The sequence below is a fragment of the Tiliqua scincoides genome, chromosome 6, assembly GCF_035046505.1.
Source record: "Tiliqua scincoides isolate rTilSci1 chromosome 6, rTilSci1.hap2, whole genome shotgun sequence".
Taxonomy (NCBI): Eukaryota; Metazoa; Chordata; class Lepidosauria; order Squamata; family Scincidae; genus Tiliqua; species Tiliqua scincoides.
Window position 1 is genome coordinate 86,767,567 of NC_089826.1, and position 19,254 is coordinate 86,786,820.

Sequence of the window (19,254 nt, forward strand, 5' to 3'; positions counted from 1 at the left end):
ATGTCAATATTTCAATATATTAGATTTGATGCTACCATGAATGTGACAGCATTTGGGGAAATGTTAGAGAGCTGCACTTTTAACAGGCTACTCTGCATATGCTTTGAACAATGATAGTAAATGGGAGTTGTTCTGGGGTAAGTGTGGGTAGGACTGCAGCCTAGGATTGTTAAAATTTTCCTGCTTGATGACCTCGCTTCCAGTCATGACATCACTTCCGGTGGGTCCTGACAGATTCTCATTCTAAAAAGCAGGTCCCGGTGCTAAAAGTTTGAGAATCACTGGGCTAGGGAATTGAGGTTGTCCTGAATTCTGAAATGCAATTACAAGAGTTCTTGCTGTGCACCGCAGCCCACTGCCTGCCTTTCCCAGCCAACTACCCTTTAAAAAAACCTTCCAGAAAACCCAGATTGTTGCTTCTATGAGAATCCTAACAGAACCAGTATATACAGCCTGCAGAATCAGAGGCAAGACATTTCCTGGCCTGCAACAATTGGGTGGGGTGGATTTAGTCAAGCAAACACAACATGCTTGCAGCCTGAATGGCCTAAGGTAAGGCATTTCCGGGACTGTAACACTTGGGAGGGAGGATTTAGTGCCCAATTTTCCTGTGCTGGTGCAGTTGTACCAGTGGGATATGCGCCCCATCCTGTGGTGGGAGGCAATCAATGGGGTCTTCTCAAGGTATGGGAACATGTGTTCCCTTACCATGGGGCTGCATTGTGGCTACACCAGAGCTGGAAAGTTGGATAGAACTGGGTCCTTACTCAAGCAACCACAACATGCTTGCAGCCTGAATGATATGGCCTAAGAAAGCTTATATCAAATCCCAAGTGTCCCCGGGTGGGGGAAGAGTGTCTGAAGCAACTGCGTGTGAGGTAAGGTAAGGGAGGGCATGGGTTTAGCTCCCATCACCCATGCATACCTTCTGTGGTGAAAAATCAAGATACACACATGCACCAGCTTAGAGCAGAAACTAAAGACAAACGGCTATAACTTATTGATTTAGTTTGATCTTTATGCCACAATAATCACAGGGACAGTGGGCCTTCAGTATCACAGGAAGATCTGTTCTAGGACCCCCCCATGGATACCAAATTCTGTGAGTAATTTAATCTGCAGCTGGAGGGCCAGTCTCTGAGCAGTCCTCTGGGCAGTCCTCTGGGCAGTTACATCTGGGCAGTCCTCTGAGGCCCTCCAGCAGTGGGGTCAGCATCTACGGACACTGAAATCTGCTGATGCTGACCCTGCAGATAAGGGGGCCCACTGGGTAGTGTGATTACTTGATCCTACAAAACCACCACCACGTATCTGTTGTGACCCAGTCTTGCTTGCTTTGTCTGGCAAACTATGATAATCTTGCTAGGTATGTCAGGCAATTGTGTCACCAAAATAAAAACCCAGCCCTCATTGGGTTTAAGTAGTCCTGTGATAAAGGATGAACCAACGAGTTAACCAGATATCCATCTGATGCTTTGATACTGAAATAACTTACATCAGGTAAGAGAAAGGGGTCATTCTGGAGCAGCAGAACATGCAGTTCATCCTCATTGAGGCCAGAGAGCTCGTGAATCTTCAAGACTTTTCTATTTTCTTCTGAGAAAATGTCATGATTGTACTTACAAGCCCTGGGATAAAAGAGGAAGGAGAGAAAAATCATAGCCAAACTTCAACACTAGTTATTCTGGCTGGTTACTTGTGGGGTGAGGACTGATACAGTTCAGGGATTTTTCTCCTCTTTTGTGCCATACAAACCCAAACGTCTGATGCCCTGAGATCCTTACAGGTATAGAATACAAGTTTAGTATTCCTTATCCAAAATGCTTAGGATCAGAGGTGTTTTGGATTTTTTTTTTCCAGTTTTGGAACATTTGCAAATACCAGTGTTTCTCAAACTGTGGGTCGGGACCCACTAGGTGGGTCACGAGCCAATTTCAGGTGGGTCCCCATTCATTTCAATATTATATTTTTAATATATTAGACTTAACCAAGGTATGTGACTGCATTTGGGGAAATGTGACACATCTGTACTTTTAATAGGCTACTAACAGCTAACTATACCTACTAACTCTACTTTTAACAATGATAGTAAGTGGAACTTACTCCTGGGTAAGTGTGGGTAGGATTGCAGCCTAGGATTGTTAAAACTCTTCCTGTTGATGATGTCACTTCTGGTCATGACATCACTTCCAGTGGGTCCTGGCAGATTCTCATTCTAAAAAGTGGGTCCTGCTGCTAAACATATGACAACCACTGAAAACATAATAAGATACCTTGGGAATGGATCCAAGCCTAAACATGAAATTCATTTATGTTTCATATGCACCTTATATACACACATGTTGGCAACCTTCAGTCTCGAAAGACTATGGTATCGCGCTCTGAAAGGTGGTTCTGGAACAGCGTCTAGTGGGGCTAAAAAGGCCGATTCAGGAGTGACAATCCCTTCCACACTGGGAGCAAGTGCAGTCTGTCCCTGGTCTGTCTCCCTGGCTATGGGCCTTTCTTCTTTGTCTCTTTGCCTGAGACTGTTGGCCAAGTGTCTCTTCAAACTGGGAAAGGCCATGCTGCACAGCCTGCCTCCAAGCGGGCCGCTCAGAGGCCAGGGTTTCCACCTGTTGAGGTCCATCCCTAAGGCCTTCAGATCCCTCTTGCAGATGTCCTTGTATCGCAGCTGTGGTCTACCTGTAGGGCGCTTTCCTTGCACGAGTTCTCCATAGAGGAGATCCTTTGGGATCCGGCCATCATCCATTCTCACGACATGACCAAGCCAACGCAGGCGTCTCTGTTTCAGCAGTACATACATGCTAGGGATTCCAGCTCGTTCCAGGACTGTGTTGTTTGGAACTTTGTCCTAGGCTGCAATCCTACCCACACTTACCCAGGAGTAAGTTCCACATATACACAACCTGAACGTAATTGTACACACTATTTTTAATACTTTTGTGCATGAAACCAAACTGGTGCACACTGAACCACCAGGAAGCAAAGGTGTCACTATCTCAGCCACTCAATCTGCAGTTGTTTGGCATCACCATCATTCCTGACTCTGAATTAATGTGCTACCAATAAACAATCTAAACAATCCTTTTTTTCACTTATTCACACGCAAGTCTGTAACACTAAAAAAAATATGACATGCCATTAATACAGCCAAAGAATAATGTGTTCAGAGTCACTAAGCACCACAGAAGCACCACTGGAATTCCTGTATTAGCTGTTAAAAAACAGCAACCAGGTTTTAAAGTTCTGGATTTTGGAGCATTTCGGATTTTCAGATTCAGGATGCTCAACCTGTATTACATGTTTTGATCCCATGAGCCAAGAGCTCTCACTAAACTCTGGTCAAAGTAATGCCATCTTAACATCAGTTCTGACTCTGGTCCCAAAATGCTTGTGAGCATAAAATGCTTGTTAGCAAGAAACTGCAAGCCACCCCTGACCAGAGAGCCTGGCTCTCTAGTGCCCTAGTCCTTGAAGACCAGACAGAGCTGGCCTGTATTATCTTGCCAAAGCAACAACTAGTAGGACGGGTAAAGGGGTTGTTTGAGTGTGGCCGGGATGTAATTTTACATGACCCTTTGTCTATGCATGTCTATGTTTGAAATGAGTATAAAAAGCTAGCTGCGTCTTGCTACACTTGCGCATGATCTGAGGCCACTGGCCTCCTTGCTGCCTTGCTTTGGTACCAGCAATAAACAAGCTGTTTTCTGCTAGACCTTTCCTCAGAGTGTTAAATTGGGATGTAGCACTCCAGGTAACAAACGTCACGCTGCCTTTTAGGGGAGTTAAAGGCAACAGTTTAAAGAAAGGTAATTTCTAATTCTTTCCACGCTCTAGAGCAGGGATGTCCAAACTTTCTGGCAGGAGCGCTACATCATCTCTCTGACACTGTGACAGGAGCCAGGGGGAGAAAAAGAATTAATTTGCTTTTAAAATTTGAATAAATTTACATAAATGAATACATTAGTCTGAACTTACATGAGTGAATGAATTTTACTGGGCACACACACACACACCATAGCAACTGTTACCCTGCACATGCCTGATCTTGTCTGATCTTGGAAGCTAAGCAGGGTCAGGCCTGGTTAGTACTTGGATGGGAGACTGCCTGGGAATACCGGGGTGCTGTAGGCTTGTACCATAGTCTTTTGAGACTGAAGGTTGCCAACCATTAGGTTGCCAACCACACACACCACACACTTTACAAACACACCACACACCTCTTGTCCAGGGAAAAGTACAAAACACATGGAGAAATAAATTCTGAAACAGCAAGCACTAGAGAGAAATTTTGGCCTGCAGCTTGTGCCAGAGGTTGAACAGTTGATCCTCACACTGAGAGCAGTCGTGTCCGTCTAGTAAGGGCTCCTGCAAGCCTCAAATGGGTCAGAGGTTTCTTGGAGATGGGGCTCCCCATGGGCCAGACTGGGGGTCCCTGAGGGCCACCAATGGGCCGTGAGCCAGGGTTTGGACACCCCTACTCTAGAGCAGTGGTTCCCAATCTTTTTAGCCCTGGGACCCACTTTCTAGGTACGACAACCTGATGGGACTTCCACTGTGCCTGCAGGGTTGGAAGTGATCTAATTAAGCAGGAAGTGGTTTTAATAAATCACACTTTTAAAGTAAATCACGTGTACTCATGGATGAATCAGTATGTGGAAGCTTCTTGAAATTTTTTCAATAACTAAGCTGTGTAATCTGTAAAACCATTTGTTTGTTTTCTGCAGTGAGTTCAGCTTTTTTGCATATTTCTACCCAGGACAGTATCTGTAAAAAATAATGTATATAGTCTACCTTAAGTTACCAAATGCTAGAGTTGTTTTTAGGTATGTGGAAACACCTTTCAATTTTCACGGAAACATACAGGTTGTGTCTTCATGTGGAATCACTAAAGCAAACCAATTTAAAAAGCAAAGTCCCTTTGCTCTGGTAATTTAAAAACAGCCTTGTTGACCTCTGTAATGTTAAAACAGAGTTAATAAGCATACAATCCTTCAATCAGCCTCTCTCCAGGTGAGCAGGGGACCCCTCCCTTCAACCAGAGCAGAGTGATCTTCTTTTCATGTGGTGGGGAAAGGGAGGGGTCACTTTACCTTGGAGAGATAATCAGTTGCCCTCTCTGTTACAACAAGGCTATTGTTAAACAACTGTTTTCCTTTAATTCAAAGGACCCTTCTAAAGTTGAGATAGAAAAATCTGTGGAATCTGTGAATAACTAGGTTATACTCGCAATCCCTTGCATGACTCTCTCTACACTAGTAAGAAAAGAAGTTTTTAAAACTGTGATTCTAAAGGAATGCATTTTTCCCCATCTCCAGGGATCAGCACATTCCTTCTCATTTGCAGTGGCCATTTATGTTGAGTCAAATCCATGTATAAAAAATCTGTATGACAAGGTTGCACCTGTTTTTCTCTGTTTGGAAATTCCCTGAAAATGTTGCAAAAATGCAACTTTTTAAACTGTTGCACAAACATATCTATGGCAGTAAACAGGGACTCCATGACCCCCTGAAAATCAGCTCATGACCCCCAGGTTGGGAACCACTGCTCTACAGCAGGAGTGGGCAAACTCATTCAAAGTAAATGAATCTACTTTGCAACTTCAACAAGCCAAAGTTGTCTGTCTTTCTTGAATAGCAGTCAGCTGGGTGTGGGAGGCTCCCTGGGGTTGATTCCTAGCAAGAAGGGGGGTCTGCTGCTGAAGCTACTCTGCTTCCCCCTTAAGGAGGAAACCAGTTTTAAGAGATTCCTCCAACCAAGACATTGGGGCAGAAAGCAGGCTTAGCTTCCAGCCCAACAACACCCCCAAGTGCATCTCTTTAGTTTCTCACCTGCAAGGAAGCAGGTACCATTCACACTTGTGGAGGAATGGGAAGCACTGCATTTGTGGTGAGGGCAAAGCCTGGTTTCCAACTATGACTGTGGCCTGGCCCTTACCAGCATGCATCATCAAGGGAGCAAGATGCATCCATGTGTAAATTCAGAAACATTCCACAGCTGATAAGACTGTTGCAACAGACAAGCACCTACAGCAGCCGCTATCTTATTGGGCAACTTGCTAGTAAACAAACAATCTCTTGGTCTTCACCTATTACTCTGAGATTTCAGCTTCAGGTACAGGAATAAAACTCTATCTAACAAATTCAATTTATGGCAGACACCAATACGTATAGGCAGAAGCTGTCAGAATCAACAGCTGATCCAAAGGGCAAGCCGACAAATCCTAACAAATTTTGCTTAGTGTTTGTTCAGAGGCAGTTAGGACAAAGTCTAGCTAAAAAGATAAAGATAATTTAGAATAGATTTTAAACTGGTGTGTTGTGAATGGTTCACAGGTGTGCCACAGGAGTTTGGGGGAGGGTCATTTAGGAGTAGGGCCATTGGGGGATGTGAGCCCCCCATCAGCAGTGTTCCTTGTCAATTATCATAAAACAGAAGGTGCAGACTCAACAATTTTAGCACCTTGTCATTGAGCTGCAACATGAAAAAGGTTGAAAATTGCTGATTTAGAAGAAAATTCCTGGTACTGGTGGCTGTGGTGTCGGGAGGGGGAGAGAAGGAAAAAATTTTGAGCTTCAATATTCTTTTTTAATTGCACTTTATCGAGGAAGCCCTCACTTTATACCTGGATTGTTTTCTAGCTACTCTATAGTATTTGATGTTGCAATAATTAGTTTATGTCAACAAGAACAACAGTGAGTCTGAACCAATCTTTTTATGTATATATATCTTCAGAAAAATGTTTGACTTTCGCAATTGCACCAAACGTAAAAGATAACCCCCCTCATGTCTTATCTGACAGTTCAAAACTTTACGCTATAAGTCTTATTTGTGTTTTTTGTTACAGCAAAGGTTACACACTGCCTGGGCATCATTTTGTAACAATTCTCTGTGATACTCGTTGTAAGTGAAAAGCTATAACAGACTTACAAGCGCATTTGCAAAATCTGTTGGCCTAAATCTGCCTCCACTCTCACTAAGCTTCTCTTTCTTTCTTGCAAGGATTCCTCAGAGGCCTTGGATAACAACCAACCACAATAATTGTGATCTCTATTTGGCTTTCCGCAGTAAAAGTTACCTCTTGTTGGTTTGACACTCACCCCCTGCCACGAACAGGCCTGTAGCATTTGCATTGGAGATACTTCTTGCAAACATGAAGGCGTTCACACCCACTGCACTCGTGCTTCAGGCACAGGCGAACTGGAGACACAGCCAGCACTTGGCTAGAGGTGCCCTCCTGGGTCACCACAAACCTTTCCTGCCCCGAGTCCAGCAGGATTTGCTCCAGCTGTTGGTCTGAGAGTTCCAGATATTGAGGAATGCTCTTGTAGTCCAAGCACCCCCCATTGGAACAAAGGATCTTGGTGATGAAACTACACACAGCAGGGTCGGACATGATCTCTGCTCTCTGCTCTGCCCACTCTAGGAAGGAAAGCCTGTTTGGCTACAAGACCAGAGCAAGCTCCACCTTTTTTTCTACCTGCTCAAAGGAGAATCGAAACTGAAAGCAAACACAGCTCCCTAGCAACTCTAGGAAGGAACAGAAAGATGTATCAGGAAGATGTATACAGTGGTCATATGACACTAGGAAACAAGGTCTTGTCAAATGCAGGCACATTAGCTGGCTGAACTATTTTAAGTAAACTGAATCAGACTTCCCTTCTTGTTTATACAGGGTGGTTCTGCCATTTTTAATTCTTAGCACTGTTTGTTTTTAATTGTGATTTTAACTTGACGTTGTAATCCACCATCTGAGCTGAAAGGCGTGGGGAGGGGGAAGCCAGCAAAAGTATTAAGGGCATGACCCACCACCACCAGAATAGCTCTGTGCGCAGCCAGCATGGAAATCAAATAAGCCTCCCTCCTCTCTCCCCTTGCTCCAAACCTCTGTGTCAAACCTGCGGACCTTTTGCAGCACACCAGTGTGCCACGGTACATAGGCTGAAAATCGATCGATTGAGTGAAGAGATTTACACCCAGTGGTGGGATTCAGCAGGTTCTCACCTATTCTATAGAACCCCTACCTAATTCAGCTGTTGGTTCTAAGAACCGTTTGCTGGCCAGAGAGCTGGCCTTGAAATGTCAGGGCTAACCCTCCTGGGGGCAGCAGCCGTGCCAACCCGTGGGGGGGGGAAAGGGGGTCACTCCCAGCAGGCGCCGAGGCTGCTGGGGCTGAAGGGGCGAGCCGGACTGCTGCTCACCAGCCCTTGCGAGCTCGCAGATGCAGCCTGCTTACGAGGGCGAGAGAAGCTGCCCGCCCCGCACCTCCCCTCCCCGGCCGAGCTGGTCAACTGGCGAGTAGACTGCTCCTGCGCCTGGAGGCTCCTTGGACTCAGCTCTCCCTGTGGGTTGGGGGTGCGGGCGGGAGGAAGAGGAGGGCGTCGGAGCAGCTCCCGCCCAAAAAGCCCCTGCCGCCCCCCCTCCCGCTGCACGTCCATGGACACACAATGGAACTTACCTCTGGGTAGGCACTGAGCACAATCCTAACCAGGTCTACTCAGAAGTAACTCCTATTTTGTTCAATGGGGCTTACTCTCAGGAAAGCGTGGTTAGGATTGCAGCCACTGTCAATCAGAAGGAAGGAAGCATCTCATCCTTGTCTCTGAGTTTGCCACACTTTCCTGGGAGTAAGCCCCATTGAATACACTGGGACTTACGTCTGAGTAGGCACTGTCAATCAGAAGGCGAAGAAGGAAGCATCTCATTCTCTGAGATGCTTCCTTCTGAGATCCACTGAGGCTGCGATCCTATCCACTCTTTCCTGGGAGTAAGCCCCTTTGGCTATAATGACTTACTCCTGAGTAGACATGCATAGGATTGTGCTCAAAGGCTGCAGTCCTACTCACACTTTCCTTCTAGTATATAGCCCTTTGGCTATAATGAGACTATATAATGAGTAGACATGCATAGGCCTGGGCCCTCATGCTGCAGTAAGCTCTGTTGACTATAATGGGACTTACTTCTGAGTAGACAGGCATAGGGATTGTGCCCTGACTTCCCACAAGCAAAGGACTGCACCATGGGGTTGGTTTTCATCCTTGGGGTTTGGGAATGCAGTTTTGTGCCTGGGATCTTTTCATTGCAATACAATGTGTTGTTACACAACGATTGTATAATACACTATCAGACACAAAGAGGCGATGCTCCCACAGCTGAAATTCCTCAGGTTAAAAAAAGGCAGGAATGTGGAACAAAACATTACTTCATTAAGGGTACAATCCTATGCAGGTCTTCTCAGAAGTAAGTCCTATTGTGTTCAATGGGTCTTACTCCCAGGAAAGTGTGGATAGGATTGCAGCCTTTGAGCAAAATCCTATGCATATCTACTCAGAAGTAAATCTCATTATAGCCAATGGGGCTTATTCCTAGGAAAGTGGAAGTAGGATTGCAGCCTTAGGGCACAATCCCATGCATGTCTACTCAGAAGTAAGTCCTGTTGTGCTCAGTGAGGCTTTCTTCTAGCACCTGTGCAGTCACAATGCAGCCCTGAGGTAAGGGAACAAATGTTCCCTGTCCCCCACCACAGGATGCAGTGCATGCGCTCTTGGTACAGCTGCACTGGCACTGGAAAATTGGATAGGATTGGGTCCTAAGTCCTCTTAACTGTAACTTTCCAGCACCAAGTCCTGGAGGTCTCTTTGTGACAAGGGAATGTTTGTTGCAATGCAATGTGGCTGCATTGGCTCTGGAAAGTTGGATAGCCCTTAGGCTGCAATCCTACTCACACCTGGGAAGCAAGCCCAATTGACTATGTAATGTGATTTACTCCTGTGTAAGCTTGCATAGGATTGGGCTGCTGTTCCCAGGTAAGTGTGCTGAGGATGGTACAGTTAGCATTGCTCCTTCTCTAGCAGAAAAGTTCCTTTAGGTTATTCTCTCCCCCCCCCCCCATGCAAGTGAAATGGCAGGCTGACTAGAAATTGAAGATTTTTTGAACGAGTTTGCAAATTGGGTTTAGGTCTTATCACCTAATGAAGAAGAACTGGAGAAGCACTGGGAAGAACTTGTGATCAGGGTGAACCTCAAAACCTGCAAGGCTTGTTAAATGTGCTGTTAATTTTCATTTTTAGCCTGGGTTGTGGGTGCTTGGGCACCTTCACAGCTGCAACACTTTTGAAGGACTGTGGTGGGGAGGTTCTGCCTCACCTGCCTCCCCACCCACTGCAGGCCCCTGCTTTGCACTCCCTGGTCTCCCTCAAACTTGTGGGAGAATTGCCACTAGAGTAGACCAAAGTGATGGGTATCTGCTGTTGCCTGTCGGAAAGCAACCTAGAAGAACAGTCCCCTCATAGTACTCTTTTGCTCATTAGTGAAACTGTCCTTCAAGGCTGCCATTCTCTCTCAAACCCTGGAAGTCAACAACTCCCCTTGAACTTGTTGGGCTTCTGAACGTGCATTGGGTTGGAAGTTGGAGGGGGAAGCTTTAGAGTTCACTGGAATTCTTTTTGGGGCTGGGTGGTAAAAGCAATAGAGCAGCATTTCTCAACCAGTAGTACTCATACCACCAGTGGTACTTGAGGTGGTGCCCAGTAGTACTCATGGCAGGACCCCCCCCCCCAGACCGCCACTGCCTGGCAGTGAGACCAGCAATACGATGCCACAAACAGTGGTAGGAGGCTCAGTTCTGCTTTTCTTGCACTCAAAAAAGCCCTGCCATCTACCCTGGGAGCCCAATCCTATGCATGTCTACTCAGAAGTAAGTTCCATTATAGTCAATGGGACTTACTACCAGGAAAAAGTGGATAGGATTGTAGCCTGAGCCTCTTACCGTGGTTTGCTGCATCATGTCTGGCCTCTTAGTATGGAAATAACTGGTGATAGTCATTCCAGTTACTTCCAATTGTACTTCCCAGAGGTGGGCCATGCAAAATGGTACTGCGGGCGAGAGGCAGATGCTGAGGAATGCTGTAATAGAACAAAAAAGAAGGGGAGATGTAAGGATGTTACTATGCTGTTGTTGCTTTTGGTTGATGATGAGGTGTCAGACTATGTGCTCAGTGCACTTTTGCTGACCAGATGTTCACCACTAAAAGTGAACCAGATCCTTGGGAGGATTGACTGCTCTGGTAAAAATCACCAAGTTCCCACTGAGAAGGAAGGTGGCCCAGCTCAAAGCCCAGTGCAGCAAGTTGGTTTGTGCAGATGTGAAGGTACTAAGCTGCTGTGGTGTCTCCAGTGGTTGGTAACCTGGAGCCCTGGCAGTTCCCACCTCCTCTTCTTGGTGCCTTCTTGATTTCATTATACAACTGCCTTGAGAATTCAAGAAAAAATGTCCATTTGAAGTGTGCATTTCAGCCGCATGTTTATCCTCCTTGGAAACGAGTGGCCAGAAGCCTGTAAGTATGACTATAGAGGACAGAATTGCAGCCTTGCAATTTGGATTTAGACATTGGGTGCGTGTTAAAGTTACAGTGCAATCCTATGACTGTCTACTCAGAAGTAAGTCCCTTTATGTTCAATGGGACTTACTCCCAGGAAAGTGTGTACTGTACAATATAGGAGTGCAGCCGTAGTCTTTCAACTTCCTTTGCGGCAGACAATTGAAGCTGAGTTGCTCATTGCTCATTAGGACATAGAACCTGTTGTTAATTTATTTGAATCCCACCACTGTTTACACCCCGCCTTTCCACCCCACTTAAGGGCCCTTAAGGCGGCTTACAGTAATATTTAAATATGCTAAAAATAGTGCTGAAAAAATCAAAACAATTAAAACCACAAAAATAATAAAACAGAATTGGATCAAAGATGTTTCATAAAAAAGTACTAGCCCCCATCAGCATTTAAAAGCTTTCCTAAATAAAAAGGTCTTGAGACCTGTCACCTAGGCCCAGCCCAGGGGGCCTGGAATTCCCCAGGAGCAGAGGTCTCCTCAAGGGTAGGGGCCTCCTCGGGAGCAAGACCTAAGCACTGTCAGGACTGGGGTTCCAGGCAAGACACCTCCCTGGGAGTAGGACCTAGTGCCTCCTGGGAGCAGACACGTGGGCAGAAGGGGTGGGGCTGGCCCAGCCCAAGGCTGGCTTCATAAGGAGGCTGGACAGCCTAGGGAGAGGTCACTCCTCTTCAGTTGGGAGGAGGATCAAAGGGAAGGCCAGAAGGGGTAGCCAGCCAGGCAGCCGACACAGGCCCCAAAGGAAGCTTTGTTTACCTCAGCCCTGGAGAGAAGGGCCGGGGGCTGGGAACTCCCTGATCCCAGGGGCCCGGGGGTGAGAACCGGAGAGGCAAGGTGGCAGCACCCAGGACCCTGTATCGACTACCCCCATTGGAGGCCAGCTGGTCAAGGGGAAAGACTGGAGGTACAAGGGGCCCTCCTAAGGACAGCTAAGCTGACCCCCGACAACAGCTCCGCAGCCCTCGGGAACCCATACCCCTTGCTGACAGCCACCAGCCGGGGAGCGTTGCCGGAAACCTCAAGGGGTCGAGAAGGAGGGGGAGACAAGCCTATTGTGCACTGACGCCACGATTCTGTGTAAAACGAAGGGGCCTGTGATGTAACAGGCCCCATGAATGTCAAGAGTTTGACACAAGTAAACCGTCTGTGCAAAACAGCTGTGTCTGCCTCCAGTCCTTCTTTTCGCCGACGACCAACTCACATCGACAGGGTAAGCCCCCCACGCTCGGTCACCCCCAAAGGGATGGGGTCTCTGCCCGCCGTGGACATCACAAGACCCCACCAAAAGGGCTCCAAAGAGGGAGCTCTTCTCAATTCCAGAGGGAGGGAATTCCACAGACAGGGTGCCACCACTGAGAAGGCCCTGCTTCTTGCTGCCATCCCCCTCACCTCTACCTGGTGGCAGCACAGTTGGAAGGCCCTCCCTGATGACCTGAGAATACCGGTAAGGTTATATGGAAGGAGGCAGTCCTTCAAATACCCTGGACCTGAGGGTATTTGGGTATTATAGGGCTTTAAATGTCAAAACTAGTACTTTGAATTCAGCCCAGAAACTAACCAGAAGCCAGTGTAGTCACTGAATAAACTGTCCAGCAGAGTCAAACCGGTGAACCCCAACAACCACATGGGCAGACACATTCGGCACTAGTTGCAGTTTCCGAACCATCTTCAGAGGCAGCCACACTCAGAGCACATTGCAGTAGTCGAATCTCTTAATTTAACCTCTTAATAGTTTTAAGTTCACTTGATAACTTCTACTAGAGGAATCTTAACTCTGTTGAGCTCTACATGGGAGGCTCTAGTCGAGGGGTGAAGGCCCATGGGCCAAATGTGCCCCCCCCGAAGCAATTTATCCTCCCCCCTTATCATCAAGCTCTTCCAATTTGATAATTGGGCTGTCTCATATCTGGAAATATGAACAAGATTTGCACATTTTCTCTTCTGAAATTTGCAACTAATGAATTTCTACGTCAGAACAAAATGATTCTTTCTGGCCTTCATCTGCTGAATGATTGGCCCTCAGCAAGCACAATGAATGCCAACTTCGGCCCTCTGTATGAAACCAGTTTGACACCCCAGCTCTAGCCTGCGTGCCATCACTGAACTTAATGGTTGGGCACATGGGTGCAGCAGAGCATCGCCCCCTTTCTCCTTAGCCTTTCAGGAGGCACTCAATACTCACACCTCTTTGTCCAGGTCTTTGGGAGTATGAAAGAGGCCTGAAAAAAGTTTGCTGTTATTGACTGCCTTGCTTTCTGACAGTTTTACTTGGTTTCAGTTCTTCACTTTTATAATTTTCATAGAATCTTAGGGCTGGATGGGGACAAAAAGGTCATCTAGTCCAACGCCCTGCAAAAATCAAAACTTTCGATATAGGCTGATGGGTTCTGAGCTGTCTGTGACAGATCAGGAGAGAGATCTTGGGGTGGTGGTGGACAGGTGGATGAAAGTGTCGACCCAATGTGCAGCGGCAGTGAAGAAGGCCAATTCTATGCTTGGGATCATTAGGAAGGGTATTGAGAACAAAACGGCTAATATTATAATGCTGTTGTACAAATCTATGGTAAGGCCACACCTGGAGTGTTGTGTTCATTTCTGGTTGCCGCATCTCAAAAAAGACATAGTGGAAATGGAAAAGGTGCAAAAGAGAGCGACTAAGATGATTACGGGGCTGGGGCACCTTCCTTATGAAGAAAGGCTACGGCGCTTGGGCCTCTTCAGCCTAGAAAAGAGGCGCCTGAGGGGGTACATGATTGAGACATACAAAATTATGCAGGGGATGGACAGAGTGGATAGGGAGATGCTCTTTACACTCTCACATAACACCAGAACCAGGGGACATCCACTAAAATTGAGTTTTGGGAGAGTTAGAAAATATTTCTTTACTCAGCGTGTGGTTGGTCTGTGGAACTCCTTGCCACAGGATGTGGTGGTGGCGTCTAGCCTGGACGCCTTTAAAAGGGGATTGGACAAGTTTCTGGAGGAAAAATCCATCACGGGGTACAAGCCATGATGTGTATGTGCAACCTCCTGATTTTAGAAATGGGTTATGTCAGAATGCCAGATGCAAGGGAGGGCACCAGGATGAGGTCTCTTGTTATCTGATGTGCTCCCTGGGGCATTTGGTGGGCCGCTGTGAGATACAGGAAGCTGGACTAGATGGACCTATGGCCTGATCCAGTAGGGCTGTTCTTATGTTCCTGCCAGTAGAAGACAATCCTCCTGGAGCTTCTCCAGAAGGTGTCTGTCAAGCCCCTGCTTAGAATCTCCAGTGAGGGAGAATCCACCAGCTTCCTCAGTAAAGTTACTGATTACAGCCAGCTCAGCATTTTCAGTGAAAGGCAGGACAAAAAATTTGAAAACCAAGCCAACAAACAAAATGGTTGACTTAACCGCTGAATCAATATAAAAAGATAACTATTGAGTTGCTCAATGTTTTCACCATGTTTGGCTCATGTCACAGCCCCACCACCCCTGTATATACTCTTGTAGTGTTTCCATTCCTTCAGTTCACTTGACTTGGGTTTTAACTGACCCCAATGGCATTTTTACGAGACCTTCAAACTAAACACATACAAAAAATGAGATGAGGGTCTCAGGGCCCAATCCTATCCAACTTTCCAGCTCTGGTGTAGCCACAATGCAGCCCTGTGGTAAAGGAACACATGTTCCCATACCTTCAGAAGACCCCAGTGACTGCCCCTCCACCACTGGATGCAGTGCACACCCCACTGGCACCAGCACTGGAAAACTGTATAGGATTGGGCCCTGAAGTATTAGAGAACAAGCAAAAGGAAAATACATGATGTATGGAGTGACACAGGTGGGGGGGGAACATGTCATACTCTTCAGAGTTACCATAGTTGTGACTCCAAAAGCATGGGGATTTAAAGAAAATGTACTAGGCTATTCTCAGTCTTTCCTCTTTGAAAAAACAAACAACATTAGTCTCCCAGAGCACACAAGACCACAAGAGACCTTTTATCATGTGGCCACTCCCCTGCACCTGGCATTAAAGAAATGGAAGGGTGCATTTTACTCTCCCAGAAAGATCACTTAACTTCCAACTTGTGCTCATAACAGTACTATTAGCCCTTGTGATTTATTACAAGATATCAAATACTTCAAACAGATTAACTGATTTCTTTTTCAGCATTATGCCTCATCTTTAAAATACAGTTTTCCTCCTATGCTTTACACAGATACACAATTAAAACATTTCTTAACATTTCTGTTAAAGATTTTAACACCCAAACTTTCCAAACCATCCATTCCGAAATCCCCAAAAGATTAAAAAAACTGATTAGAATTTTCAAAAATACAATCTGATTTCTTATTAAAGATAGAGCAGTAACAGAAAAGTTGACATAAACAAATTTGAGCCACACCAGACAGCCAAAGCCACATCACACCTGGTGAGCATTAGTTCTATTCTAGTGCAGAACTTCCACTTAAGGGCTGTTTCCTTTTCATCATTCAAGCAAAAATTTCACATCCGTTTCACTTTCATTGCATTTTGCATCATCCCAGGAGAAATGCAAGTGCATTATTTACTTTGAAATCCCACTGAAATTCATGGGGCTGATAGTCAGTTCACACTCAGCCCTCAAGGATTGTGCCCACAATCACTTTCTCAGTCCTTGGCCATCTTGATTTACTGTAGGATGATGAGCATTTTAAAAGAGGCAAGAAAGGAACTCATTGTTTAAAGCAGGGATCTCCAAACCAGGGCCAGATGTGGCCCACAGCAAGCCACTGTCCAGCTCACAGCCAGCATCTGGCCCAATTCGGAGCAGCCCTCCGGCTCTCAGAACACCTTTTAAAGGCCTAAAAACATAACTTCCTCATTTTCCAAAAAAACCAGAAGTAGCTTTTTGTGCTCTCTGAAGGTCTTAGAAGGTTTTCTGACAGTCCAGGAGCCTCCTCGGCCCTCACAACATGCTCCTGGTGTCTCCTGTGATGTGCTGGTTCTGAGATATTCACTCCTATATATTTAAGTAAGCTGCTTGAGAGGTGGGGGGAGGGGGGTCCATCTGAGTTTGTGCTTTATTTCTATGGTGTGTGCTGGTGCTTGGAAAAATCCTGGAAATTTGAGCCCATTCATTCCTTTATTCATTCATCTAAATTCCATCTCTAAAATTTATATTTAAATTTTTTTCCGGCCCTCAACAACATGCCAGATATTTGATGTGGCTCTCTGGTCAAAAAGTTTCGAGACCCCTGGTTTAAAGTAGGTACACTCACAGGATCACTCTGAACACATCAAATTAAGATGGATCCATCAGCAAAGTCTCTTTCAGGGACGGTCAGCAACTCTTTCCCAGAGAGAGTTTGGAGGGGAAGACCCCCTCCTCGCACTTCTGAGGGGGGAAGGGGGTAGAAACCAGGCAGCTTTTGGCAGGGGAAGATTTGGTTAAGGGGCCTTGACTAAGCTCCTTAGTCAAGGTGAGGAGTCAGGTGAGGCACAGCCTCCCCTCTGGAATCCTTTGAAAAGCACTACCCCCATTCGAGGTGTGGAAACACTCACAACCCATGTGGGTGGGAAGGCAGCTGAGGCAGAGCCTCCCCACCGAGTTGTTGCCTGGATACTGTGGTGTAGGGGCAGTCACTGGGGGCTGCTCTAAACAGCACTTTGGGTCTCTCACCCATGGGACTTACTCTGCAACTGATGCCCTGAGTCTGCTAGGAGTCCCTGTAGCGGCTCCAACCTGTCCTAGCCAGCTTCTTACCTTACACCATGGTGGAGCAGCCCTAGAGGTACTCACTCCCTTTCCACCTGAAGCTGGTCTGCCACCTTCTAGGGATCATGTTGCACCTTCCTGACTGCTGAGTGGCAGCAGTCCTATCTATTCATGCCCTCTGCCATCCATTGGTTTTTTGGGCAAGGCTAATTTTTGGGGTGCAAAAAGCCTCCAGCCCCACACTGGAGTGCCAAAATCTGTTGCCCTTAAACCCACAAAGGCAGCGTGAGGTACATTACCCGGAGTGCTACATCCCAATTTAACACTCTGAGGGAAGGTCTAGCAGAAAACTGCTTGTTTATTGCTGGCACCAAAGCAAGGCAGCAAGGAGGCCAGTGGCCTCAGATCATGCGCAAGCGTAGCTAGAAGCAGCTAGCTTTTCATACTCATTTCAACTCATAGGTGTGGTGAGCAAAGCTAAGGGGACAAGGGTCCAGGAACTTTCCACTTTCACTGCACACTCCCCCCCCACACTGGCCTACCCCTTCACCCATTGCCACAGTGAGCTGGAAGTACAGCGAGTACTGGAAAGATAAAGGAGACCACAGGTGCTTCCCTTGACTGTGGTTGCAGATGGACTCTTGAGGCCCTGCTATCTCTAGGACAAGACACTGGGTGGGGTTGGCTTCAGCTTCTGACTAACAAGCATCTTTAAGGCCAGAAGCAGAGCCAGAGCGGATGTTAAGGTGGCGCTCCTTTGGCTAGAGTTTCCTGAGAGCTCTTGGCTCAGGGCATCAGAGTCTTTCAAAAAGCAGGCAGGTGGGGAGGCAGGTGAGGCAGAGCCTCCCCAGCGGAACCCCTTGGAAAGCAGCACAGCCCTGTGAGGTTTGCAAGCACTCACAGCACACATGGGTGGGGAGGCGGGTGAGGCAGAGCCTCCCCACTGAGTCCTTTGAAAAGCGCTGCCACTATGTGAGGACCCATGCGGGTGGGGAGGTAGGTGAGGCAGTGCCTCTCCACTGGAGTTGTTGAAGAGTGCGCTGGTGCCTGCCAAGGTCTGCAGTGGGGAGGCTCTGCCGCTCCTGCCTGCCTCTCCAAGGACCCCTGGGGAGGCTGTGCCTCCGCCGCCTCCCCAGCCAGACGCGCCCGCAGCGCCGCACTCACCGGACCCGGCACCTTCCGCGCAGGTGGCTCTTGCAGAGGTGCAGCTGCGAGCAGCCGGCGCACTGCCTGCGCACGCAGACGCGCACGGGCGAGACGGCCAGCACGCGGGGGGCGGCGGCGGCGGGGTCCCCCTGGCCGAGCAGCAGGAACCTCTGCGGCCCCGCGTCCTGCAGCAGGAGCCGCAGCTGCTGCTCGGGCAGCGCCACGTGCTGCAGCAGCTCCGCCAGGTCCGCGCCGCCGCCGCGCGAGCAGAGCACCTTCGTCACGAAGCCGCACACCGCCGGGTCCGCCATCGCGCGCAGCGGCACAGCCCGCTCCGGAGAAACGAAACTCAGCGCGCGGCGGCGCCGGGGCGGGGCGCGCTGCCGAGCTCCCGCCTCCGCCTCCGCCTCCCTTGGGGGCGACCCTCCCGGCCCTTCCGCGCGTCCCCCGCCAGCCGCCGCCTCCGCACTCGGGCACGCTTTCCCCGCACCACCAGCCGGGCAGCCGCTCGCGCGGGCTTGCAGCGGAAGAAAGAAAAGCTGGCCTGACCCAGCTGGCCAGTGGTCTGTGGAACTCCTCGCCACGGGACGTGGAGAGGGACACCCTCTTTTCCATCCCGCACAACACCAGTGCCAGGGCGCATCCACTCAAATGCAGTGTCAGGAGTTAGAACAGACAAAAGGAGATATTTCTTAACCCAGCATGTGATTAGTCTGTGGAACTCCTTGCCACCGGACATGGTGGGGGACCGAGTGAAGAGGGGCACACTCTTTTCTGTCCCGCACAACACCAGTGCCAGTGGACATCCACTCAAATGGAGTGTCAGGAGTTAGAACAGACAAAAGGAGATATTTCTTTACCCAGCATGCGATTAGTGTGTGGAACTCCTCGCCACCGGAAGTGGTGGTGGCCTTTCAAAGGGAATTGGACCAATTTATGGAGGGAAGTTGCAAGCCATGATGGGTACATGCAGCCTCCAGGTTCTAGAAGTAGGCTACCCCAAAATGCCAGATACAAGGGAGTGGCAACAGGATG

General features: G+C 47.9%; 1 protein-coding gene across 2 annotated transcripts in view; it reads right to left on the reverse strand.

Moving 5' to 3' along the window:
* Nucleotides 1–18,530, reverse strand: part of LOC136655621 (protein mono-ADP-ribosyltransferase PARP12-like) — a 49,602-nt gene extending 31,072 nt beyond the window's left edge. Inside the window, exons 1-2 of one of the 2 annotated variants that reach the window (XM_066632204.1) lie at nt 18,238–18,530; nt 1,496–1,628 (exon numbers count right to left, since the gene is read on the reverse strand). In XM_066632204.1, coding sequence (XP_066488301.1) covers nt 1,496–1,628; nt 18,238–18,530 — 426 coding nt within the window. Of the gene's footprint in view, nt 1–1,495; nt 1,629–7,103; nt 7,402–18,237 lie in introns of those variants that run through there. The other variant, XM_066632203.1, reaches the window with a different exon arrangement.
* Between the last annotated feature and the right edge of the window lie 724 nt (nt 18,531–19,254).